General features: G+C 34.9%; 1 protein-coding gene across 3 annotated transcripts in view; it reads left to right on the top strand.

The window, feature by feature from the left end:
* LOC136039045 (uncharacterized) overlaps positions 1-20,002 on the top strand; it is a 143,859-nt gene that overhangs the window by 75,345 nt on the left and 48,512 nt on the right. Inside the window, exon 4 of one of the 3 annotated variants that reach the window (XM_065722541.1) lies at positions 6,996-7,115. The exons of the other annotated variants lie outside the window; for them this stretch is intronic. Within the exon in view, the coding sequence (XP_065578613.1) occupies positions 6,996-7,115 (120 nt within the window). The remainder of the gene's footprint in view (positions 1-6,995; positions 7,116-20,002) is intronic. 3 annotated transcript variants of the gene reach the window in all.

Genomic DNA, 20,002 nt, shown 5'->3' with positions numbered 1-20,002 from the left:
AACAGCAAGTCTAGTTTCGCGTTACTCTGGTAGTTCCTCGACACGCCTTCGTTGACGGACATTGCACATTCCTAATCTGGCATTATCTCTTGAAGCCGCAAGCCTGTTTTCACGTTGCTCTTATGATTCCTCGGCACGCTTTCTGTTCTTACTTTCTCTATCAGCCGCAAGCCTGTTTTCTTGCTGTTCTTGTGATTCCTCGGCACGCTTTCCTTTCTTACTTTCTCTATCAGCAGCAAGTTTTTTGGCATAGACTCTTTGAGCAGCTTCCTCGGCTGTTGCCATTGTAGGTTCTTCAGTCATTTTACAATTAAACATTTTTCCATCAACGATCTTCTTACAATTAAAAATTTGTCTTTGAACGAATTTCTTAAATACCTTTATTGACGTTATCGTCATCATAACAAACATGACGACAACTAACTTCATGACGACATGACGACATGATGACATGACGTCACTCGACAGACATAACACACAAACAACTAATTTTTATATATACAGATAGATATAGATACTAGCAGTTGGGGTGGTGCTTCGCGCCACCGCCACCGTTTTTTTAGCTTTTTTAGTTTTTTAGTATTTTCTTTTTAGTTTGTTTTGTAATTTTTACCTTTTTTAGTTTTTTTTTTCTTCTTTTGTATTAATTCTAAGGCCAAGGTTCGAACCTGGAACCTCCCGGACCTAAAACCTGAAACATAACGCTCTACCAACTCAGCTACTTCAGCTTGTATACATTCGTTTTTGAATTGGTATATGATGAAATAATTTAGACGTCATATGCGGACAAACAGACAAACAACTTAATTTTATATATATTGATTTTATTTTTTGTTTTCTTTTTCTCCTTTATTTTTCAGTTTTTTCCTTTTTTTAGTTTTTTTTTCTTTTTCAGTTTATAATACAGCTCAATCCTTATAATGACGTCACTCGACAGACAGACAGACAACTTATTTTTATATATTCAGACTAGCTGTTGGGATGGCGTTTCGCGCCACCCCAACACCTAGTTGGTGGGGGCGCTTCGCAACCACCCCCCCAAGCCCCCCGCGCGCGTAAGTCGTTACGCGCCATATTAGTTACGCGCCATTGTAGTTGTGTCCCTGTGTCCCACCTGTGAATATAGAAAGATATATATATATATATATATATATATATATATATATATATATATATATATATATATATATATATATATATATATATATATATATATATATATATATATATATATATATATATATATATATATATATGTTTTTAACTACGTAAAATTTGCGAATATAAAACATTCTTCGATGTCCCATTGTCTGTGCATATAAATAGGTTGTCAGGTTTACCGACCCTTGAACATGCAACATAAAATTGTCCATGGGAAAAAAAAATCTGTATTCAGATCTATACCTGATTATTCTAATGATTGCCCTTGAGCTTTGTTGATGGTGATTGCTAATCGAACATTCTCTGTGTCCCCGTCGTCATTTATATATCCTCTTGTACCCGCGCGCGTAAGTCGTTACGCGCCATATTAGTTACGCGCCATTGTAGTTGTGTCCCTGTGTCCCACCTGTAAATATAGAAAGATATATATATATATATATATATATATATATATATATATATATATATATATATATATATATATATATATATATATATATATATATATATATATATATATATATGTTTTTAACTACGTAAAACTTGCGAATATACAACATTCTTCGATGTCCCATTGTCTGTGCATATAAATAGGTTGTCAGGTTTACCGACCCTTGAACATGCAACATAAAATTGTCCATGGGAAAAAAACAAATCTGTATTCAAATTAGTAGTTGTAGTAGAAGTTGTAGGGATAGCATACACAAAGTACCTTTTGGATAGTTCAACATACCCTTTAACATGTAGTGAAAGTTTCAACTTAATACTCTAAGCTCTTTTTAGAAATATACCTTTAATAACCTGCATCCATATAGCATATTTCAATTTAGTTCACTGTCTTCTTCAACATTTCCTGAAAGTTTCACTGTAATACTCCTATCTTTAGTAGTGCTAGTTGTAGCAGTCTAGTCTAGCAGTTGTAGTGGTAGTAGAACTTTTTGTAGTTGCTGTAGTAGCAGTGTTAGTAGTTGTAACAGTATTCACATTTCGCATTTTGTCTAGCTCAAAATCTCTCTTAACATGTCTTGGAAGTCTAAACTTAATATCTCAGACTGTTCCTGGAATACAACTGATAAGTGTTTTTGACAACGTCCTTGTACAAGCAGGTTGTTTTATTTATGTTTATTTTCAGTGTGTTTTTATTTAGTTTAACATGCCCCTAAACATTTCCCGAAAGTTTCAACCTCCTACCTTTAGCCTCAGTAGTAGTAATTATAACAATAGTAGTAGCAGTATCCACAGAGTGCCTTTAGGTTAGTTCAATGTCCCGCTCAATAAGCCCTGAAAGTTTCAACTTAATATCCTAAACGTCAGTAAAAGTAGTAGTCGTAGCAGTCATAATAGTAACAATAGTTGTAATATCCGCGTAGCAGGAGTAGTAATGGTAAGAGTACCAGTTGGAATAGCAGTTATATTAACAGCAATAGCACAGTACTTATTACATTAGAATTAGTACAATAGCATTAGTAGCAGCAGTCCTAATGACACATCTCCTTTTGGTCAGTTGAACACCCCCTCATCAAAACACACATTGTGTGTTTTGATTTAGTTCAAATTTTTGAACTCTGAACTAACTTGAACTAAATTTTTACCCTCGTCTTTTTAAACACTAAAGGTCAAACATGCCCAACTCTCCCAGTAACGAATACTATATGTAAACGATGGGCGAATTGCATAACTTACAACATTTTCCCTTAGGTCTTCGGGAGGGGGGTTGACATCCCCAGAGATATAGTTACTGGACCTTTCAATTATGGTGAACAAAATGGCTATCTAAAAATTTCGATTGGATGTATTAGGAGGATTGATAGGCGTGGCAAGGGGGCTGGTTGCCGCTCGATCACTTTTGATTCATTAGAGAGCACTAGAGCTTTCAATTTTCAATCGAATGAACTTCTTCCGAAGTTTCTACGAAAACTACTTCTATTCGAAGTGCCTTGTTAAAAAAGAATAATTCATTGTGCCAACTTCGCTCTTTACTTTGCTCTTTACCTATGATGCTAAATGCGTACAATAAAAGGATTGGTGAGAATTTACGAGAAGTTACTCAGACAGGAAGATGTTATGTATAGATAGGGAAAAGGGCTGATGATAAATAAGGAAGTTGCAAAGCCCTGCTTAGGCTGAGAATATATCAAACAGTAAGGGACTATAAGTAAGGAGTGACTAGGCTCAAAAGTAACCGAAACCCTAAAAACTGGGATTCTGATATCAATAGATACACCAAAAGAACTGCATTATTCTACTGATTCCAAACGTATAAGATTAATCAAGTTTTGTGTTACCCATCAAAAGTTACGAGCCTGAGAAAATTTGTCTGATTTTTGAAAAAGGTGGGAAACACCCTCTAAAAGTCAAGGAATCTTAATGAACCCTACTGTAGAAGTTTCAAGCTCCGATATATAAAAATGTAGAATTTGTAGAATTTTTTTGCCAGAAGAAAGAACGGTTGTGTCTTTTTTCTTATTTTGTTTGTTGTCCCCAGGAGTGATCGTATCGAAATAATGTTCCTTGAGGATCAGGAGAGGGTGTATCTAAACGGAAATTAAAAGTTCTAGTGTCCGTTTTAAGTTACCAAAGACTGTAGGGTAACTAACCACCCTTCCACGCCCCTTTTTCCCAAGGTCGTCGGATCGAAATTTTGAGATTGCCATTTTGTTCAGCATAGTGGGAAAATCCAGTAACTATGTCTTTAGGTGTAATATGACCCACAGTCCATGAAACTGTGAAATTACAAAGTCTGTAAGCTATGAAAGTTACCTATTGCTTGCATATAGCATTTGTTATTGGGCAGTATATAGATATTTTCGGGGGTGGGTGTGGTTGTGCTTGGGAAGGGTTTACGTGGGAAGAATTTTCCTTTGGGACGGAAATTCCCGGGGATATACTTTCCAGGGAAAATTTTACACTGGGGATGATTTGAAAGAATTCACTTAGGAAATTCTTTTATTTGTCTTACATCCTCTTCGCCAACTCAACTTTGCATGTGGAAATGTTCCAGGGGAAATTTTCAGCGGGTTTGGTCTCCGGAAAAAAAAATCCACGGAAGGGATTTTCGAGGTTATCGGAAAAACGATTAGAAATTAAAGTTTTCAAATCAAGTTATGCTAAGGAGAGTTTTTTTCAGGCTGAATCTTCCGCAAAAATTTACGGAGGGGAATGGCATTTCAACGAGGATAGAATTGTCCAGAGGAACTTTTACGGGGGGGGGGTGTATTTTACTTGGGAGGAACTTCTAACGGAGGAGTTTCTCGTGAGGGGAGGGAATTTTTCTTGTGGGGTGAGCCAGATCTACCAGAATTATTTGAAACACTATCAGAAACTAAATTATAAAAACAAGTTTTTTCAATTGATAGTAAGGTGCAATATTAAATCTCAAAACGAACAGAAATATTTCCGTAGATGAATGGGTCGCCCCCTCCTCAATATCTTGCTCTTTACGGTAAAGTTTGACTGGTGGCACCAATATTTCTTTAAAAGTGACTCCTGAAACACAAGGACCGTTCTATCAGAGTAGGAAGCTTTTTTAAAATTGGTAAAAACTTAAAGCGTAAAGAGCAAGGTATTGAGGAGGAGGCAACCCCTTCATATACGGAGTAATTTCTGCTCATTTTAATTTTTAATATTGCTCCTTACTTTCAGCTGAAAAAACTTGTTTTTTCAAGTTTTCGAGTTCAGTCTTGTTTTTTTCGAGTTCAGTCATAATAGAATAGGGATTTCACCACTCTCCATTCTGTTCCAGTGCCAAGCCTGGGTATCACACACCCGTGATACCCAGGCAAAATGTAATTTCCTAGTAATTTAAGTCAGGAGACTACAAGTCTCCTTTGGAGGGTTTTTGGCGATGGCTGTTCTAATAGTGTACTTGTTGTTTTGATCCAATATCATTTCAGGCTGAATTTAGAAATGCCCCTGCATTTGTTTTTGAAATTGCATTTTACTATTAGGAAGTATTAGGACTAATCGACTTACTAGTTACCATTCCTAAATCAGCTACAAATAGCAATATCTTTCACTGAACAGTTTTAATCAAAACACGCTTTTCAATTATGGTCATTATTGGCAGTGGTTTGTTCTTTACTAGGTTGCAGCTATTGTTTCTACCCATTTCTGTTCGGAATTTTAGCCGAGCTTATCATTAGGATTTTCGCACTCAGGATTGCGGCAGAGAAATGGTAAGAAATGCGCCGCTCAAACTTTAAAAGTTCTCTCATTGCTAGAGAAATTAGAGTTTATCCTTTGCTCCTTTCTAAGTGAAGACGTTAGAAACTTGGCCTACGGCAAAAAAGTCAACTTTTGAACTAAGACAGATAGATTTTTTGACGGCTGTCGATATCTCTTGATGAGCTGATCAAAGTATATGTCATCCATTTTTTGGTAGAAAAATTACTTCATGAGATATACCAGTTAGAAAGTTGAAAGGGGTTGACAACTTCAGTAGTAAGGTACACACTGAAACCAAAAATAGACCGATACCAATTGTGAGACATATAGAGGACTTTTAAGCAACAGTCGGCTGTTAGCTCATATTCATCTTCAGCAATGAGAGGCTCGTAACTTTTGCTAGTTGGTGTAACTAATATTTGTTTCCAGTGTATTTGATGGTAAGACTAATTTGGTTCCAGTGGTAAGACATGTAGGGGACTTGTAAGCAATAATCAGCTGTTTGGCTACAATCATCTTCAGCGATGAGGGGTCTGCAACTTTTCTAGTTGCATTGAGGGGTTAGCAACTTTTGCGACTTGGTGTACCTAGTATTTAGATCCTTACAGATTAACAACTTCAGCGTTTAAGCGAAGCGAGGAAAAAAACCAAAGTGTTGCTCTCACAACACTTTACTCGACAAAGCCAAACAAAGGTTGCCGCAGCACCTCACGTTGCCCATGCAACATAGATCTGGTTATCCGTCGATATTACTTTATATAGATAAACACAGCAGGCCACTACCTTCTATCTAAACACGGTTGAATGTGCCCAAAACAGTTGTCAACAAAAATTGCAGAAAATTTGATTTTTAAATTTTTTTTTTTAGCAAAACTCGGGTATCGAGATATTTGCAAAACCGTTCAAACATCGGCATTTTACACTTCTTATCGTTGAAACCAGCAGTCGTGGACACCTTACGACACACAGGCCTCGAGACAAGTCTTAGGCTGTCATAATATAGGTTTATATGAATTTATATCTAATTATCTCAAATTCTGAGGTGAAACCACTAAAATGGCTGGACTAAAACGTTTTATTACAGACGAATACAAACAACTAATACAAAAAGCTGGACATATTAATACAGACTGGAAACCAGTTTACCAATGTAGAAAACAAAATATAGTACAAAGTACAAGAAAAGTAAGAGTTATATATAGTACAAAATTCGAGTTTCATTTCTTTAGTTGAACATAACTCGTATTTCTGAAGAATGGACTCCGTTCTCTCGGTTAGCTACTTTATTATTATGTTAGCTACTTTATTAGCTACTTTATTCTGATGATATATGCAAAAAAAGGTAAATAAAAATACTCAGTATTTGTTTTGGGACTTCTCATGACCCTTTATTATCATCTAATCTTCTAATCAATTGCCATCCTCTCTTTCTCATAGTTAGTGTGCTATTAATCATCAGTCCTTTGAAATATCAAAGAGGTTTCTCTAGAGAATCTGGTCTTCACAAAGCAAAAGCTATTGGGGCTCATTTTGAGATCTGAGTACCTTTGCCTGAAATGCCATTGAAAGAGTTGTTTTGTGATAAAATGTAGTTTAGGCTTAAAGGGTTCATCATAGCAGACTTTGTGTTTTATGCATACTTTAGATATTTAATTACTATTTTCTTATAGCTTTTACCCCTGTATTTGAAGAACCACCTTTGAGCAGAACACCAATAGACGAGAAACACATTACGCTTACTTATAAAGCAGGATACGCACCAAGTCAAAACGTGACTTGGTACTTTGGATGTAAGTCTCATCAACTGTTTTTGTCATTAAATTTTTCTCTTTCGGCTCTTCTCAAATGCTTTGTAAAAATAAGTATGGCTTTGCTTCAGACCTCATCAGCCTAAGGAGTCTGTTTGCTGTTTAGCAATTTATTTCTGGCCTGTAATGTTTATAGGCTTGTCCAGTTAAGTTTTTTACTAAAAAAAAACAATTCCGATAAATTTTCATTAATTTTTTGTAGGTCAACAATGCCTTTTTGGATTGTACGCAGTCTGTTCGACTATTTTTCTCATCAAATTTTTCCTCACAGTTCCTCTCAAATGCTTTTGTAAAATAAAAGTGGGTTTGAAAAAGATCCCATTAATTGCAAACGGGTGGTTCACTGTTCGACAAATATTTTTCCTTTTTTCTAGGCACTGTTCACAGGCTTATCAAATGCCAGTTTTGTATTTAAAAAAAAAAATATATGAAAAAGCGAAAGGAGATAATAGATTAGAGTTATACTAAAATGAACGAGAATTTTACACCAGTATTCAATAAAGTAATCGAAATTTCCACTGAGGAAGAAGAAGCCCTTGTCTGGACACTGTCAAGTTTCAATAAATAAATTAGTTTAATCCTTCGAGGAGGATGAATATAGTTCTAGATGAGCAATTACGCCACATCTCGCCACTGTTTTGGAAAGAGTGAAAATAGGGAAAAACTACAAGTTTATTTCTTTATAAATTAAATTAATAAAAAAACCTTTTCCACAAAACAATGTTTTTCAAAGAAAAGTAAAGAGCTTCATTAAACTAAAAATGAGCAAAAATAGAATCAAATAATCTACCAAGCGTAATACTACCATAAATCAGCATCAATAAATAAATGAAACCCAAAAAGAACCGAGATTGTAATAAATAACCCGAGTCAAACTCAAAACGAGCAGTAATTAACATTAGTAGGGCTCAAAACTCCTATGTATTTCCAAGGCCAGAAAATAATTCGCACTTTACTGAAAAAAATACCAATGAATTTGCATTGTCAGTTTAATATACATATGCTTGATATTTGTTCCTTAAAATCTTGATAATTTTTAATTTTTTTTTTGAGAGAGAAATAATCTATTAACTAAAATAACGCTTACATAATCTTTTAACAATCATCACGGAAACCCATTGGGTTGTATATGATGGTTGCTTCCATCCTTATAATCTACTAATATATATTTACACTTCACCCATAAATCAAAATCAGGAAGAAAAAAAAAGAAAAAAGAAAGTAAAAAGGAAACAAGTAGTGAAAACATAACAACTTTTAACTATTAATACAGGCTATTAAACAATATCGTTGATAAGACCATGAATGAAGTGGAAACGAAAAACTAGCTAGATATATTTAAATAAACTTAAATCATTAACAACTTCCCAGAAGGTAAAGTTTCAACCCACTCTTGAACTGGCTAATATTATCTGTCACCTTCACACCCTCAGGGAGTGAATTCCACAGCTGTGATCCTACAAAATGTGGAAAAAAAAATCCACGTTGAGCACCCCGAGCCTCAGACACTATCCCTGAAGAATGCCTAGTTTTATCACAATGATAAAACGAGTTAGACTTAAAAATTTCTCAAAAGTACTCTGGTGAATGATTCAAACTTTGATAAGCAAAAATAGTTAGTTGATAATCTCTTAACTTATAACCATTTAAAATTTTCATTTTATTAAAGCAGCTCAAAGTACTACATTCAAGTCTCACATAATCTCCTAGACACGAACAACGTTAGTTGCAAAATTTGAACTCTTTTAAAACTTGACACAAAAGGACTAGTCCACAACAAACAACCATGAGATAGATACGGACTGATAAGAGAATGATAGAGGATCATTAGAATTCTTGGTGGGAGCTCATTCCTTAGCCTTTTTCTAAGAAAGAATCCTTGTGTGACTTTTGCTGCTACTGCATCACAGCGTAATTTCCAACTCAAATTCCAATTATGATGGAAACCTACGCATTTTCCACTAAAACCTTGTTTTAAGATCACAACTTTCGGACATATTTTATTATTTAAAATAATGGGAGTATCAATTACAAAATGTCTTGAAATTTGTCTTAAAAACATTAACAGATAGACAGATACACTTCATAAATCTTGCCAGTCCATTAAGGGCCTTATTTCCCTTTTCAATCAAAAGTTTTCGCAAGATAATGCTACTGTAAACACAGTGCCATAAGCAAAGGATGCAATTAATGTCCCAGGAATATAAATCACATAATATCTACATAAATTAGGTAGAATAGGGGCCCAGGCACCATACCTTGTGGAACGCCGCAGTGGACTCTATAAGCTATTAATTTGCAGCCATCAGCATTCATTCTAAGTGTTACTCCTCTAAGATAAGACACAAACCAATTCAAAGATATATCCTGAGCATCTAAACAATGTAGCCTGCTCCAGGGGTGGATCTAGATCAAAATCTTGGGGGGGGGCAATGTGACAAGGGTGCCAACGAGAAAAATTTTAGGGAGGGGCAATGTGACAGATGTGCCAATAATTGACAAAATTGACAAATTTATTCTAAAAAGGGGGGGGGTGAAAAAAGAAAAAAATTACAGGGAAGGAGGGTGCCAGAAAAATTATTGAGGGGGTGCTCTCCACCCGGCCCCCATGGATCTGCCAGTGGCCTGCTCATTAAGATCTTAAAAACAACAGTATCAGAAGCTTTGCTAAAATCTATGAGAACTGACAGCACTAGCCTCCCACGTTCAAGCACAGAGTTAATAAAATATGTGAGATGGTGGACTGCATGTATGGTTGAATGGCCTTTCCTGAATCCAAAGTGTGTTTCTGTGAGAAATCCATATAGATTCAGAAGGCTATACAATCTTCTGTGACCTTTTCATATAGCTTTGAAAACAAAGATAACATTGAAATCGGTCTCCAGTTCGAGGGATCTGTCTTCATACCTCCTTTATGGAAAGGAATAACCGTGGCCTTTTTTTTTATCGGGAAGAAAACTAGCCAGCTAGGATAAAATGGTGTATGATCCAAATGGATTGGTGAAAATGGTGCTATGGGTCTGGAGTGAATAACTATATCCCTTGCCATGAAACGATTTCGCTAGTGTTTTATTCTGATTTTAACAATGGAAGAATTTTTCGATAATCAGGCTGCTGATGAGACCTTTTTGCTGTTAAGACAAAAGACGCAACGAGTTTTAGTACTCTAATCGGTGCCTTAAACGGAATGCTTGCTAAGGTAAAATTCCAGGAGGTAGGGATTGTGCCTTCGACATTTGTGAGTAAATTTAAATTTCATATCATCAGCTTTTAGAAGAAAATGCAAAGCTTCTATGTAACAAGGATGATAATCTTCAAAATACAATCAAATTACACGAAGAGTTGGAAAATAAAGATTCAATGGTATCGTACTCTGTTGAAGATCGTAGATCGTACTCTAAAGTTGTTCAAGGTCCCGAAACATTTAGTATTATCCTTGAGCCTAGCAGTAATGCAGCAAAAGATAATAAAAATAGAAGCAAAATAGTGCGAGACATTAGTAAAAGAATCAGAGAAGATTCCACAAAATTTTCTGCTAAAAATATCAAACATGGGTAAAAATATTGTTGAATTTAACTCAAAACAAGATTTAACTAATGCTATTTGTACTTTCAACAAAAACTCAGTAGCACTAAATATACTTCGAGGGAATTGTGCTCATATGATCAAAATAAATCAGAAAGCAACAAATTCATAGAACACAGTAATCCAGATATAGAAAAACTTGTTATTGTTGGAGAAACCTTAGAAGTGGATGTTTGGGGGGAAAAGATAGTGAATGATAATGAGAGAGAGTGTATCTCCCAGGAATCATGTTGGTGTTTCCTGGTCCGTTTTGAAGGGGGTCGATTGAAAAGTTAGTATTTGTTTAATTACCATTCGTTTTTCCTGAGCTAGGTTTCGTAGTCTTTCACAGATGGTTGTTGTCTGAAACTTATAATTTGTTGTGTTTAGTTTAGTATTTTGTAGTTTGACTTAGCTAAAACTCATTATTTGGTTTGTTTAGTTTGCTATTTTGTGTTTTTCTGAGTTAGTTTTCTTTTTAGCCTTTGGTAGATGTGTGTTGTGTTTTATTTATTGGGATGTTTAGTTTGATGCTTCGTGGTTTGACTTGTCTGAAAATTATGATTTGAGATTTTTAGTTTGCTAATTTTGACTTTTCTGAGCCAGGTTTCCTTATGCTTTCGTAGGTGTGTGTTGTCGGAAATAATTTAAGAATTTTTTTTGCTTGTTTAGGCTGTTCTGAATTAAGTTTTTTGACCTGTCGTAGATGTGTATTGTCTGAAACTTATTATTTGCGGTTTTTAGCTTGCTAATTCAGATTTTTCCGAGCTAGGTTTTGTAGGAGTTTGTAGGTTGATGTTGTCTAAAGCTAATGATTTTGGACGTTTAGATTGATATTCCGTGGTTTGGTTTATCTGAAAATTATGAATTAGCAAATAGTTTGCTAATTTTGACTTTTCTGAGCTAGATTTCTTAGGCTTTCATAGGTGTGTGTTGTCAGAAAAATTGTGAATTATGAATTTTTTTTATTGCTTTTTAGGTATCTCTGAGCCAGATTTCCTAGACTTTCGTGGGTGTGTTTTGCACATAGAATATTTTTATTTAGTTCAACACTCCCCTCAACATTCTATGAAAGCTTCACTTGAATGCACTTCGTCTTTTTAACAGCAAAGGTCATAAATTCCCTCTTTCTCAGCGACAAACACTATATAACTTACGGTCCTTGCTCTGATGACTATGAGGGATGGACTTCCTCAAAATCCCCAGAGACATAGTTACTTGACATTGCAATTATGTCTAACAAAATGGCTACCTAAAAGTTTCAAATTGATGTTTTTGAAGAATCCATTGGCTTGAAAGGGGGCTGCTTGCCCTCAAATCACTTTTGACTCTTAAAAAGGGTATTAGAACTTATAATTTCCATTCGAAGGACCTCTTTGGAAGTATCTATTATAGTGCTGTGTTGCCTATGATGTTGCTTATATGTCTTTTGAAAGCCTTTAGGCATGTAGTTTTTTTCGTTTAACTGAAACACCCACTTAACGTTCCCTAAAAGCTGCATCTTAAAACCCTTAACATCATAAGTTACAATAATCATAATAGTGGTATTAGTATTATACACATAGTGCCTTTTGGTTAGTTCAAAATACAGCAGAATACACTCTGAAAGTTCCAAATTAATAATGTAAGCTGTTCCTGAGACATTTCTGCAATACCCTTTTGACAATTTACGTGCTATTAGTTCGTTTTGATTTAGTTCAACATCCGCCTAAACATTCCTTGAAAGCCTCACCTTAATAGCATTAGCTTTAGTGACAATAGTAGCCTAATAGTACCAATACTAATAGTAGTAATAGTAGTAGAATTAGTAGTAATAGGCTTGGCCTTAGTAGCAGTAATAGTAGCAGTATTAATAGTCCTAGCAGTAGTAGTAGTAGCAGTAGGAGTAGTAGTAGTAGTAGTAGTAGTAGTAGTAGTAGTGGGATGCAAATATTACCTCTTGATTAGTTCAACACCCCCCACAGCAACGCCTATAAATTTCAACTTTACAACCCGTGGTGCTCCTAAGATATTGCTAACACGTTCTTTTGACAATCCGCATGCCGTTGGTGTGTTGTGGTTTCCTTCAACTTCCTCATTAAGTGTTCCCTGAAAATTTCACTTTCATACCCTTAGTTGTAGTTGTAATAGTAGTCACAGTAGTAGTACTTGTAATAGTTGTACTAGTTGTAGGACTATTATTAGTATTAGCAGTAATAGCACCAGTGCTAGTAGCAGCAGACGTATTATCGTAATCATCACGTTCATAGTTTGTTTTAATTTAGTTCAACTTCTCCCTCAACATTTCTTGGAATTTTCACCTTAATACTCTTAGAGTTAGTAGTTCCTGAGATATATCCTTTTGATAATTTACTTATACATAGTGTGTTTTGATTTAGTTCAAATTTCCCCTTAATATTCTTTCAAATTTCTACCTTCATACCCTTGGTCTTCATAGTAGTAGTTCCATAGTAGTAGTGGTAGCAATAGAGGCAGTTGTAGTGTTACATTAATAGTGGTAGTAACAGTAGTAGCAGCAGTATTGATAGCAGTAGTAGTGTGGACATTTTGTCGTTTGGTCAGTTGATCATCCCCCTCATGATGCTCTGAAGGTTTTAGCTTTATAGGGTAAGCCGTTTCAAATATATTGACTAGAACTTTCAATTTCCATTTGTTTCTACTAAGTTCTCTTTCCGAAGGCTCTTTCTGAAATTTCTGCACGAAGTGGCTTGGTGAAAAAAGGATCATACATTGTTCCTTTATCGCTTTTTACTTTTGTAGCTCAATTGTGCTGCCTATGAAAAAAAGTGTACGATTCATAGTAAAGTTTTGGGCATATGAAGTGAAAGTATATGTTAGACTTTAGAAAACATTTCCTGTTATCTGTTTGATGACATCTGAAATACGAGGTGCAACGGTAATGGTTGAAAATTTTCCAGGGGGGGGGGCAAACGCCAAAATAGCAGTGGTGGTTGGGGGACGGGGAATATATTTCAGGATATTTTTCGTAGGTATAAGTTTATGTTTTAATACATTTAGGAAAAAACTCTGGAATAAAAAAAGCAGTTAAATTGCATGAAAAATCAAACAAAATACAGTAAATTCTAAACGACAAGGATTCCTGGAAAAGTGATCAATTATTTAATCAATAATATATTTAATTATTATACATTTAATTTTAAACGGAAATCAAACTCAATTACAGTTTACAGAAAGATCTATTGCTTCCGTAGATTATAGCAGATGTAGACTTGTCTTTATGCAATTTTCTACACCGTAGAATAGTTTACAGAAAGAGTTGATATGCTCAACAATCGTCCTGCCTATATAGATACCACGTTTTGATTTTATAGTGGCAATATAAAATATACCTCTCCATGTAATGTAGTGAAAGAAAAACGAAATTTAAACTTACTATCCAGCTGCCAAATTGAACCTTTTTCTTTTTATTGTCATATTTAACTATATAAAATGAACAGGTTCATAAAAAAATTGTAAGTATAGAATCTTATCAAATAGTTTGTGATGAATAAACTGGAAGAAAAAATTAACTTGGACCAATAGTCACCAAAACAAAAAATGTTTTTTATGCTGATCACCAAGCATACAACTACCACAAATCAGCATCAATAAATGTGTAAAGGACCACCCTATGGGGTGAGTAAGCAAATACTAGTGCTTTGAATTATGGTAGCGTGTCACCAGTAGCGAGGGTGCGGATAGGTTCACTTCTCTATCTACTATGACAACAGTCTATCTGTTTCCTAAGGCCTATTTTAACTCACGATCTCTCCAGACAAGGAATTTTATTTTAAGATGAGCATGTAAAAAAAAATGGTAAAAGAAATATAAAGTGGCAGGAAGTTGAGCTGGAGAGTTCTTCCTGGTTGATGAAAAGTCCTTGTTTGGGCGAAGAAGTATAAATCTGGAAAAAAAAATTTACGCTAAACCTTGTAGATACACACGACAGGCTGTCCCTCGTGTTAATTGAAGAGCTAGTATCCAAGACAGAATGGTGATCCAAGAGGAAAGTAGATAAACCAAAGGAACAGGTAAAAGATTTGTTGTCTCTATCTGTCGTCCAGAAATTGTGAATCAGAACTCTCCAAATATTGTTGTAACATTCGCTTTTAAGACCCGTCCTCTTCGATCCCGTTTTGTAATAAATTAGAGATTTGAGTTTGACCGTAAGTGAATGTTACGTAGCGGTCAAGGAAAACAAAATTGGTAAATAAGAGCAGACAAATAAAATGGGTAAACAAGAACTTGAAGATGTCACCCTGTCGTAAAGTGATAAGGCAATAAATCTTCTATATATATAAAAATAAGTTGTTTGTTTGTGTGTTGTTTGTGTCATTATAAGGATTGAGCATTATGCCGTCATAAAGTTATTACAGACCGGGGCACCAGAACACAAATGACGACCGGGACACCGGGACACAGGGAATAAAATGACGACCGGGACACTTAAAGAGAAATTACAGACCGGGACACAAATAACGACCGGGACACAGGGAATTTAAATGACGACCGGGACACAGGGACACTACTACAACGGGGACGCCGGGGGGCACATGGAGGATATATAAATGACGACCGGGACACCAGGAATGTTCGATTAGCAATCACCATCAACAAACCTCAAGGGCAATCATTAGAATAGTGAGGTATAGATCTTAATACGGATTGTTTTTCCCATTGACAACCGGGACAAAAATGACGACCAGGACACAGGGAATATAAATGAAGACCGGGACACTCAAAGAGAAATTACAGACTGGGACACCGGGACACAAATGACGACCAGAACACAGGGAATTTAAATGACAACCGGGACACAGGGACACAACTGCAACGGGGACACCGGGGGGCACAGGGGGGATATATAAATGACGACGGGGACACAGGGAATTTTCGATTAGCAATCACCATCAACAAAGCTCAAGGGCAATCTATTTATATGCACAGACAATGGGACAGCGAAGAATGTTGTATGTTCGCAAGTTTTACGTAGTTAAAAACACACACACACACACATATATATATATATATATATATATATATATATATATATATATATATATATATATATATATATATATATATATATATATATATATGTGTGTGTATATATATATATACATATATATATATATATATATATATATATATATATATATATATATATATATATATATATATATATATATATATATATATATATATATATGTATATATATATATATATATATATATATATATATATATATATATATATATATATATATATATATATATATATATATATATATATATATATATATATATATCACAGGTGGGACACAACTACAATGGCGCATAACTAATATGGCGCGTAACAGCTTACGCGCGCTATTAGTAAATAATAGAAAGGAACTTCTCACATACTCCCCAGCTTTAAAAAAGCATGGTTCGGTGCTACGCCAACAAGCCATCTTTGTGTTGTTGAAAACTGCTCAGGTGTAGTTTGTATCATCTAGGTACATACTATACGAGAAGAATCTGAAAAATAGAGGGTTTAAAACATTGAACATTAAATACTAAAGATCGCAGTGTCTGGAAAACAAAATCTCTATATCACCCTAATATATATATATATATATATATATATATATATATATATATATATATATATATATATATATATATATATATATATATATATATATATATATATATATATATATATATATATATATATATATATATATATATATATATATATATATATATATGTATATATATATATATCTATATTCACAGGTGGGACACAACTACAATGGCGCATAACTAATATGGCGCGTAACAACTTACCTGCGCGGGGGGGCTTGGGGGGGGGCGAAGTGCCCTCACCAACTAGGTGTTGGGGTGGCGCGAAGCGCCACCGCAACAGCTAGTAAATAATAGAAAGGGACTTCTCACATACTCCCCAGCTTTAAAAAAGCATGGTTTGGTGCTACGCCAACAAGCCATCTTTGTGTCGTTGAAAACTGCTCTGGTGTAGTTGAAGAATCTGAAAAATAGAGGGTTTAAAACATTGAACATTAAATACTAAAGATCGCAGTGTCTGGAAAACAAAATCTCTATAACACCCTAATCCATCAGGTTTCATGAACTGAAAAATTTCACGAAAAAAAAAACGAACAGAAAATAAGAAAAATATGACGAAAAGGAATTTTTTTTTGATTATCTACACTTTGTCCGAAGGAATTTAATATAGGTTGGGAATAATTATAAGAGAGGAAAGATGTATTAGTAAAGTGAATTAAGATGACATCACGTTTATCCATTTCTTCCCTTAATATTCTTTGTTCTATAAGTTGGTCACTTTGATTTGTGTGTGAACTTATGTCAACATTAGAATTTAAACTTGAGTCGAACAAGAACTAATTGTATAATTTATATAATATATGGCTATACAATGATATATCATCACTACGGCAAAGCTACGAAAAACATCTTGTCAAGTATTAGTCTTGACGAAACACTGCACAAATACATAAAGTAAACGCCGCTGAATCTTTGACAGAACAAAACCTCTCACAAGTAATTTTTGTTGCTTCAACCAAATCACATAGAAAAAATGTTTGTGAAAAACAGGAAAGGGTTCTCTGAGTCACAAATTAGAACTTGTATGTTCCTTATTAAGGGTCAAAATCTATCGGCAGACAGCCAACAATGGGGAAACACATATTTTTTCAATGGGTTTTCCCTTTTCTGCTCTCTTTCCTTTGCTTTCCTTATTATTACTTTATAGTCCCAAATTTCCGGGAAGGGCCATGCCCGCCTGCCACCTTCCAGCGCATATGACGAGGTGTGCAAGGAGAACCACGATATTTCACCTCTCAATAAAGTAGTTAAATAAGCCTTGGTGGTCATAAAGTTAAGAAAGAAAAGAAGAAAATTGTCAAACAAAGATACATCGGAATTATAAAAGAAACACTGATGAAATTACATCATATGTAACTATTAAACGCATTCCAGAACCCAATCCCTTTCTAAAACTAAATAAAAAGAAACAAGTTTTTTAACTGCAAGTAAGGAGCTACATTAAAACTTAAAACGAACAGAAATTATTCCGTATATGAGAGGGATTGTCCTCTCTGCAACGCCTCGCTCTTTACGCTAAAGTTTGACTCTTTCTCATAGCTCTACTTTTTAAAACAATAAAAAACTTTAGCGTAAAGAGAGAGGCGTTGCGGAGGAGACAATCGCTCTCATATACGGAATAATTTCTGTTCGTTTTAAGTTTTAATGTTGCCCCTCACTTACAGCTAAAAAAAACTTGTTTTTTTTATTTAATTTCTGAACGTTTTGGAATTAATGCATGTTTTGATTTTGGCTCACCGTATATTAACAACTAGAACGAAATTTGTATATTAATTTTTTTTTGCTAAATGGCTTTCTCATAGTTTTGATCGGACGAATTTGATAGGAAAAGGTTGGGGGAGGAGGCCTAGTTGCCTTCTAATTTTCGGTTACTTAAAAATGCAACTAGATTTTTAAAATATTTTTTACGAACGTTTTTGTTAGTAATAAACATAAGTACCTTACGAATTAACTTACGTAACGAACTTCTATATATGTGTATTTTTATTATGTATATGAGGGGGTTTGCCCTCTCGTCAATACCTCGCTCTTTACACTAAAGCTTGAATTTCATCCCAAATCTTTAAGAATGACCCCTGAATCGCAAAGGCCGTAGAATAAATAGTTAAAATTACTAAACATACTTTAGCGTAACCAGCAAGGTATTGAGGAGGAGAAAACCTTCTTATATACATAATATTTTATATTTGTTTTTTAGTCTTAATGCTACTCACTACTTCCAGGTAAATTTTTTTTTATTTATTTTCTCATTGTTTCTTTTAAATGATCCTAGAAAATCCTTCGCTCCCTTCATGGAATTTTTTTCCCTCATGATAAATTCTTCCATAGAAAGATCCTCCCACGTAACCCCCTCCCCCGGTCTACTCCCGCCCCAACGCAAAAAAGTCCCCTTGAATACATCCGCACACTTCCTAATAACCATTACCATATGTAAATAATAGTCAAAGTTTGTAACTTGCAGCCCCTCCCCCGGGGACTGTGGGGGATTACGTCGTCCACAAAAACATAATTATTAGGTTTTCGACCAAGCTGAACAGAATAGCTATGTCAAAATTTTGACCCGGTTACATTGGGGAAAAATGTACATGGGAGGGGGCCTGGGTGCCCTCCAATTTTTTTGGTCACTTAAAAAGGTTACTAGAACTTTTAATTTCCGTTAGAAAGAGCCCTCTTACAATATATTAGGACCACTGGGTCGATACAGTCACCCCTGAAAAAAGAAAAATACAAACAAATAAACACGCATCCGTGATCTGTCTTCTGGCTAAAAATACAAAATTCCTCATTTTTGTAGATAGTAGATAGGAGCTTGAAACTTCTACGGTAGGGTTCTCTGATACGCTGAATCTGATGGTGTGATTTTTGTTAAGATTCTATGACTTGTAGGGGTGTTTTTCCCTATTTTCTAAAATAAGGCAAATTTTCTCAGGCTTATAACTTTTGATGGTTAAGTTTAAACTTGATGAAACTTATATATTTAAAATCAGCATTAAAATGCAAATTTTTGATGTAACTATTGGTATTAAAATCTCGTTTCTTAGAGTTTCGGTTACTATTGAGCCGGGTCGCTCCTTACTATAGTTTGTTACCACGAACTGTTTGATTACCACGAACTGTTTGATATTTTCTCAATGCTAAAATTTAGTTTGGAACTTTGGAAATGTATTAGTGGTTGCATTTTTCCCTTAAAAATAAACTTGATGGTAAAGTTTTTAGCAAACTTGACATCGGAAGGTTTGATTCAAAGACCTTCCCTTTCTTTTCGTATGCTGCAGTATTTGGCACCAGAAACCCTATTTATTCGTTAGAAGCTTTTTATTATCCCCTTACCGTTTCTAAGGTTGAACTTTTGCTGTTCGCACAGCTGCGCACTTCGAACCCCCTATAATTTTTTGTGATACTTTTTGGACTCAAGCTTAATAAATAATATTTTAATGAGTCTACAAAGCCCTGCTTCCATTGTGTGTTTATAAAAGTTCATAAAAGATATTTAGTAAATCTATCCGTTCATATACGGAGCTTTTTTATTTGTTTTACTACCTCTTTTGGCTGTTCAATTACATATTTGGGGAAGTTTACCGAAGGAGAATTGCCTGGCGAAAATTTCCCACGTAAAATTTTCATTGGAGATGAAATTTACCGTTGAGGATGGGAGTACTCGTCGGAGTTATTTTTCC

Source organism: Artemia franciscana, chromosome 2 (assembly GCF_032884065.1).
Source record: "Artemia franciscana chromosome 2, ASM3288406v1, whole genome shotgun sequence".
Classification (NCBI taxonomy): Eukaryota; Metazoa; Arthropoda; class Branchiopoda; order Anostraca; family Artemiidae; genus Artemia; species Artemia franciscana.
This window is presented reverse-complemented; position numbering and strand designations above follow the sequence as displayed.